This window comes from Pteropus alecto, unplaced genomic scaffold (genome assembly GCF_000325575.1).
Source record: "Pteropus alecto unplaced genomic scaffold, ASM32557v1 scaffold3, whole genome shotgun sequence".
Taxonomy (NCBI): domain Eukaryota; kingdom Metazoa; phylum Chordata; class Mammalia; order Chiroptera; family Pteropodidae; genus Pteropus; species Pteropus alecto.
In genome coordinates this window covers 26,063,444-26,071,409 of record NW_006442484.1, presented here as the reverse complement: position 1 = coordinate 26,071,409, position 7,966 = coordinate 26,063,444, and the positions used below count along the sequence as shown (strand labels likewise).

At 37.5% G+C, this 7,966-nt stretch overlaps 1 protein-coding gene across 5 annotated transcripts in view; it reads left to right on the top strand.

Moving 5' to 3' along the window:
• The first annotated feature begins 469 nt into the window (after positions 1 to 469).
• MMADHC (methylmalonic aciduria and homocystinuria, cblD type) overlaps positions 470 to 7,966 on the top strand; it is a 23,828-nt gene continuing 16,331 nt past the window's right edge. For 2 of the 5 annotated variants that reach the window (XM_015596635.2, XM_015596634.2), the window contains exon 1: positions 703 to 1,046. In XM_015596635.2, the coding sequence (XP_015452121.1) occupies positions 1,032 to 1,046 (15 nt within the window). In that variant the 5' untranslated portion in view covers positions 703 to 1,031. The other 3 variants (XM_006921059.3, XM_006921060.3, XM_025039363.1) reach the window with 3 other exon arrangements.

Here is a 7,966-nt window from a genome sequence, read left to right as displayed (position 1 = left end):
TTGCCGAACATGACTCAACTAGAACTATCAGTATTAATAAAGTACGGACTTCAGTTATTTAAAAAAATACAATGATAAATAAAAATTATATACTATTTATAAGCGAGTCATTGGAGATAGATAGATAGACAGACAGATATTTTTTAGGCTATTATGGGTCTGGTACGCAAAGAGAAAAACATAAGTGCCCTATGTATGCCCCAAAACAGTGATTCGTGAAAAAGAAACAATTAAGATACAAAGAACAGAAGACTATCATCTCCTGGGGACCGTAAGAAAGTCTTGGGATGAGGGGAATCTATCAAATAGATCAAGGAATTGATGAACGAAATGCTATGACCGCCTAAGCCACATCAGGAGCCCTCGTCCCGGTTCTCCCAAGTCACCCTCGCCTCAGCTTTTCTACTCCCACATCGTAGGCCCGGGACTCCCCAACGGAAGGCGGCTCTGCGCAGGCCTACTACGCGCGTGCGCATCATCGGCTCGACGATCCTTCGCATCAACGCTCTCGGAAGCGACTTCTTCAGCCTGGTCACTGCCGGCGTAGGCGCTGTCACGGCTGCCGTCGCCGCCGCCATTTTGACGGCGGAAGAGTCGGGGTCTGGGACTGCCGAAGGCGGTGGTGGTGACTGGTATGGATGGTTTCCGCCCGCGGTAGCCCCTCCAAATTGGCCCGTCTTCGGGCCACAGCTATCGGTATTGCCCCCATTCCCACAGGGCCCCTGCTGCTGTCCCCAGTCATCCTGTCACTCTGTCGTTAGGCTCTTTTTGCTTCTCACCCTTCTCCTCGACTCGAACCTTGGCGAGTAGTAGTTGTCCGGCTGCCCGGACCTGTGTTAAAAGGCCCGCTTGGACCCCCGGGACTCTGTCCTGGCCCCGGCTTCCCACTCCCCGCCTCGATCCAGTCTGAGTCATCTTCAGCGGGCGCAAACCAGGCCGGCGAAGAGCTGCGGGCTTCCCCAGGGCGGGGGTCTGTGCCCTGTGGACGCTGGGGTTGAATTCTGGCCTGCTTGGGTTTCGATCCTGTCGTGATGGGGGAACACACGGTAGGAGATGGTGGGCGTCACGCGAGCGGTCTGTTGTTAGAGCTTAATCCATCACAAGCCTGTTTCGTTTGTTTTGTCCTTTCCCAGGAATAACTTTACAAAACGAAAGATATTTTGCGTCTGCCTTCTGCGCTAGAAATGGCCAATGTGAGTAGTCTCTTTAGAAGCAGTATAGTAAAATTCTACAGCTTGGGAACCTGCTAGGAAATATTGGAGGGATGGGTTTAATTAGGATGGTTTGGTAGCGTAATATTTTTCGTGCTTAGACTTAGTGGATCGAAAATGTCAAAGGAAGCAAGGGGTGTGAAAATTATGTTAGTGTCCTTTGAAGATAATTTGAATACATTCTTTTCAATACAAATGTACGTGTTTCTACAAATTCAGTTTTATAAATACAGTGCCAGCATCCCTTCAGTATTTTTAAAGGACATTGTTTCAGTAAATATTTATAATCTACTTGTAAGCTGTTTTTTATTTCATTTGTTTGCCAGACTGAAAGTTTTTGTAGCAGTTTCAGTAGAGCAAGTAACCTTCCAAATCTTACAAAACAAGAGCAAGAGATATTATTCACATAGACCAGAAGTGTTTATTTACTGTAACTGTCCGGTGATTAATCAGACACGTCCTACCGTAAGTAGGGTACAAGAGACGTGTGAAAACAGCTACAGAAAAAGTAGAAAGTAAGAATTTTTTAAAAGCAGTACAGAGGTACAGTGCAGGATCAGAGTTATGTGGAGAGGAGAAAGTAGTAGGGTCTTGGGATCACTTAATCCGAGAAGCATTTAATTTGAGTTTTTGAAAGATGGGTGGAATTAAGGTAATCTGAGATTTAAAGTGAGAAGAACGAGAGGTATAGTCAAAGACACCCCCCTATGAAAAATCAAGTCAGTTTTATCTTCCTGAGTATAAGATGATGCGAATGAGATTAGTGGGAAATAAGTTTAGCTTGTGGAGTTCGGGTCAAGTAATAGAGAGCCTTGAATGCCAAACTCAGTAATTTAAACTTTAGTCTTTAAATTGTGGTGATTTGATCAGAGCTGTGTGTTAGGAAGATTGATAATGACAGTTACCCAGGATAGTATTCCTGTAATTGAACACGATATATTAAATAAGAGTCTAATGATGCGACTGTAGGGACAAGTTATAAAAGTAGACCGTGAGTGTTGGCCACGTTTTAAGGTGAATTTTTACCTAACCATAACCACAGAAGGGGTATATTATAAAAGAAGAATGTGGTACTCTCAAAGGAGAGACATTAAATAGAATGGAATGCTAATATTTGACCTGGCTTTATTTTGATTTAAATGAATAAATTAGTTAAGTAGGGTGAATATTTTGAAGATACTTTCATAAATCCTTTTATTGTTAGAAAGTAGTTCAGATAAAAATTTTAATATTCAAATGTGCTTTTAAAATTTTGTTAATGTGCATTGGAAATCCTGAATGGATATTAACAATGAAATATGCAGACATGTGTGTTCTTCAACAATTTAGTTAGCATACGTAGCAAGAGTCATAAATGTCCATTTTTCAGAGGCTAGACAGGTAAATTAAGAGTACTTGGTGGCGATTTTGACAAACTGAAGTGCTCATTTCTGATATGAGGAGAGTAGCAGCCTTTCCTTAGCTGCAGTGATTTGTTGCTAAATAATGCCATTTGGGAATGTGAATCTAGTGCTGCCAGATATTCTGAGTTTTCAAGAGCAGTCAAAATTCTGGACCTTTTATGTGAAATCTCACAATTTCTCAATGTGGATATTTAGTTCAAATTTCTTGTAACATTGTAGACCACACGAAAATGTCTGTGGATGGATATGGATGCTTTTCATAGATGACTAGTTTTCAGTCTTTGATGTAGACCATATTTTCTTCTCAAATAACCAAAAGCAATATTTAGTCCTAAAACAGTGTCTAAAGGACTGTTCTTCTTTATATACTAATAAGGATTTTAAAATTAAATCTGAATAGCCTGTCATCTTCCCAAATCTAGACACCTAGGTTTGTTTGATGTTAGTCATATATAAAACACACACTTCTTGAACTAAAATAAACTGGCTCTTCTAATTTTTGAGCTCTTTTGTTGGCTATACCTTTCAATTATTATATTCACCAACTGCCACAATGTCATAAAATCTGTCAAGTTTGCTCAAAATACTTCACATACACAGTAAAGGATTTGAGAATCATATAGGTTAAAGGGTAAATTTTGAAACAAACTGGTACTGTTACCAACTGTCTCTTTCAGTAGACAAATTAAATACTGGTTTATTTTACACTAAAATGAAACTTGGTGATTAGATTTTTTTAGACTTGGAACAGAACTCACATTTTGTTATGTAACATTTGTTAAAAGTTTTACCATCAAGAGAAAATATCAAAATAGAATCTAGGGCCTTGGTACTCAGTGGCTAACATAATTTTTAATAACATTAGGTAGTTTTTAAAATAATTTGGATAATCTTTCTATTTGTTTTTGCTTGGAAAGCAATGTGAATGTGAAGGATCACAAATAATGTTTTAATAATTATACTTAAACTAATGTTAATAATGGTATGTAGAAGTGTTGTGGAAACTAAATAAAACAGTGCATACGAAGCACTTAGCACAAGACCTGGCCCCTAGTAACCAACATCTAGTACTTACTATTTAATATTGCTCCCTTCAGCTAATCTCTTATTGAGCCTCTTATTATTTTGAGGCTTTGCTCAAATATTTTTGGAATTTAAAATTTTCAGTTGCCTTTAGATCCTGAGGCATATTCAGTCTGTTAAATGTCTTCAGTTGTAAAGGTAAATTTATAGTATTATAGGAATACTCAAAATTCTGAGTTCACCTAGTAGGTAAAAAGCCTAATAATTACCATTTTTGACTCTTTGGGCAGGTTTGGGACAGACTCAAGGGAAGATACTTAAATTTTCACTTGAGCAGAATGCTCTAGAGACATGCCTTGCACTTTGGAGAACATAATGGAGGTTCTATTTATCCAGGTCTTGAAGAAAGTTAGAATTTATACAGCTTAGAGAGGGAAAAGGCCAATGTAACTGAAGAAATCTTGTGACCATATAAAAGAAGGCATAGAAATATGGGAAATGTTGGATAGATATTTTTATGTGACTAAAGGGTAGAGTAAAGGAAGGGAGGGTAATATTAGAAATTATTTCAGAGAGCTAGAAAGACCAGTTAGGATGTTCTCTTGTACTTATTGTAAGAAATAAAGTCAGAAAGAACATATGGGTTGGATTTCAGAATACTGAAAAAAGAATGATTCTAAGGCATCAGATAGCTAGACTAGTTTATCATCCTGGTAAATAGTTTTCATACCACTTCTCTAACCTCACTCCAGTTTATTCTCCATACTGCCCTGAATGGTACATTCCTTAAAATATCCTTATGTTTATCAGTTTACTCCATTCCTTGCCTATAGAATAAAATTTCTGATTTAAAATTTTGATATAACAGGCCATTTACTGTCTATGTCAAATATAAAGCCTTTCATAGGTACCCACAAGTTAACTTTCGGATTTTTACTTTACCTCCCCTATATCCTCCCTCACTGAACTTGTCACTCTTCTAAGTATACCTTTTATGGCTCCATAACTTTATTCCCGAAAGTCACTCATTGAAATGCCCCCTTTCCCCTACAAATTTCAGCTGTTTCTTCAAAACCTAGTTTTTCCTCCATGAAACTATTTTCTGTTACTTCAAGGATCTCTTAATTATTCAGATCTTTTAATAACATTTTTACAGATGTTGTTATTACATTTTTCCCACTAAACTAAGAGCTTGCAATTTTTTTTAATTTAAAAAGCCATATAGTAAATACTTTTGGTTTTGTGGACAATAGAGTGTCCGTGCAACTAAACTCTGCCATTATGGCGTAAAAGTAGCCATAGACAATATATAAATAAATGGGTGTGGCTATATTCAAATAAATATTTACAGAAATAGGTGACAGGATGGATTTGTCCTCTAGATCATATTTTGCTGGCCCTGTGCTATGTTATCCTCTAGAAGTTTTCTTTCCGGTCTTTCCAGCTCCTGATTCACAGTACCTGACACTTCCAGGGATAATCAGCAGGAGGATTCCTATGACTCATGCCATAAATGATGCCACTTCCCAGATTGAGAAGAATGCCAAAGGCCCTGTACTCTTCATGTTATGTGGAGCCATTAGGTAGCGAGTCAGACATGAGTGATAGGGGGAACAAAGAAATAGGGGCCCATCCTAGAGACTGCCCAAAGAACACCCCCATGGTAGTAGAATTCTGGGTACTACACACATGCACACTAAGCAAAGAGTTATATAGCAGCCAAGTGTCAATCAAAATGACCTCACTTGCCAATCACCTAGGAATACCTTTGGAACCACCCATTATGGCACAAATAAAATGCAAACATTCCCATTTCTGGGGTCCTTCTTTGTGTTGTCCTTCTTGGTTATCTTGGTGGTTTCTGCTGCACTCTGTTACAGCTCTTCGCTAAAACCATGTGCCTCCTTGGGGCATGCTGTCTTTCTAAAATATACTTTTAATAAATCTCTTCTAAATCTTACTGACCTATGATTTTTCACTGTGTCAATGAGGAAGAACTGAGGGAAAATGCTAACTACATTTCTGCATCATTATCCCTCACAAGGTCTTGGGGCAACACCAAAGTTCAAATCAGCCCCAACTGTAACAGTATCACGATCATAAGAATGGAGTTAGAGGAGTTCAATAATGATGATAATGTTCATGATGATGATGAAGATGACAGCAACATTACATACTTGCTAAGTGTTCTTGCACTGTGCTAAATTCTTTACACATATTATATCTTAATCCTCCAAATATCTATGAAGTAGATAATATCGTTGTCTCCATTGTAATGATGAGACAGAAAGAAGAGCAGATAGGTAATTGTTATATCTAATATCACAACGAAAGTCCAGTGGTAGACTGTGTGAATCACATTCAAACTAAAAACCAAAATATTAAATCGAAGACTTCTCTTCCATTGTCAATATGTCTATACATTATTTCCTGCAAGAAATTAAATTGGGAAGAAAGGGCTGTATCAGAAACGCATCAGAATTGTTCATAACACCAACACTTGAGTGGCTTTAAGAATTGTTTCATTTTGGAGGTTCACCCATTCCCTCTTTCTAGTCCCAAAACCACACAGTGGGAGAGAGAGAGGTTAGAGACATATAATATTCACACTCTGTAACACTTCTCTATAACTACCATGCATTACCATCTAGTAATGGATGGATAGAACATACCAAATGTATCTAGAAAAACCCTGAGTTGTCTAGAAACAGACAAAACATATGCCTATCTTAATGTATCGAAGAATAAAGACCTTTTGCAGCACTGATGCAGGCAACACAAAACAATGTGTTCTCAACAACTGAGTTCTGTGACCAAGTTAAAGAATAAAAACCTACTGTTCATATATTTTTTCTTTTATCTATACCCTTTTTAAATTTCTATTGTTATCTTTCTTTTACATGTCATTTCTTGCAACCAGTTCATGCAACCTTTCTTATAATAACAGAATATTGTCTCCAAACTCCTAATGTGTTTCAGATATGCTTGGTTGAGCAGAAAATATCCTCTCTTGTCTCTTTAGATTTTATAATCCTATTGTCTTTATAGAAAGAGCTAGCTGCAAAACAATGGCCTTTGTGAGCTCTTAGTGATGACTTCATGTTCCTTAGTTTGCTTAAGTATGCATCCTTTGTTACTGAGAATTAGTATGTTCTAGAATAAAAAAGAAGCAATATGTTTATCAAAAAAGCATTAATGTAGGAAGCTAAGAGAGTGATATGAGGGGAAAAAAGCCCAAGGATTACATATCTGTCTCTGAAAAATTTCATAATCTGGTACATTGGTCAATCTTTATAGTTCTATGAAGACTCTGCTTTGTGTCTGAAGAATAAGAATTCAAGAGAGAGTGAAAGGAAGATAGCAAATAAATAAGGGAAAACTGGAATAACAACTGAGAGACACCTTTCTCTCTACCCCGAAGTTTTATTGTTGTGGAAGAAGTAAAGATTTTGGAGCCAGACAAATCCAAGTTTCAATCTCAGTCATTGCTACATGTAGCTGTATAGCATCAAGCAGTTTATTTCACATCTCTGAGTTTCGGTTTCTTCATTTTTATGAAATGGAGACACTACTGTTTCCCCACTAATAGATGTTAACACAGGTATGGTACTTAGAAATAGAGCAAAAAGCAGCTGTTAATAACGGTAGCTTATTATTAATGGTCACCACTTCTTCATCTGTTCAATTTTCAACAAATATTTATTGATCGCCTCTTTGTGGCAGGGATACAGTGAAGTCCCAGGAATATAGTGAACAAATAAAGTCTCTGTCCTCAAAAGGTTTATGTTTGAGCCTTTGAATACCATGGTAATCAAAATCTCACCCCACCTCACTCACTGAAACACCTCTGGCAAAGACATGTTACCCTATTTATCAAATACAATGGACTGTTTTTTGGTTCTCAAAAAGACCTTTTTGCAGCATCTAATATTATCGAGCAATTATTGTCTTGATGTCTAGAATTCTCTCTCTCTCTCTCCCTCTCTCCTTCTCTCTCCCCTGCTTTGATTTTGAACTGAAATCATCCTTAAACTGAACTTCTCAGTCTCTGTTGCTAGTTTTTCTTCTTCTGTTACCCTTTAACCAATATTTCTTGGTGTTCTGACTTTTGCCCTTTTCTTTTATTTTCTACACTCGTGATTCTTGACTTTTTCAGAGTCATGAATTCCTTTAAGAATATGATAAAGCTATGCACCCTCTCCCTGGGGGCAGGAGGTATAATGGTTCTACTTACAAATATACAAAAAAATGTGCATATATTTTAAAGAGTTTCACAGACCATCCTCCTTTCCCATAAAGTCCATTGTTGAACTCCAAGTGAAGGAGTTC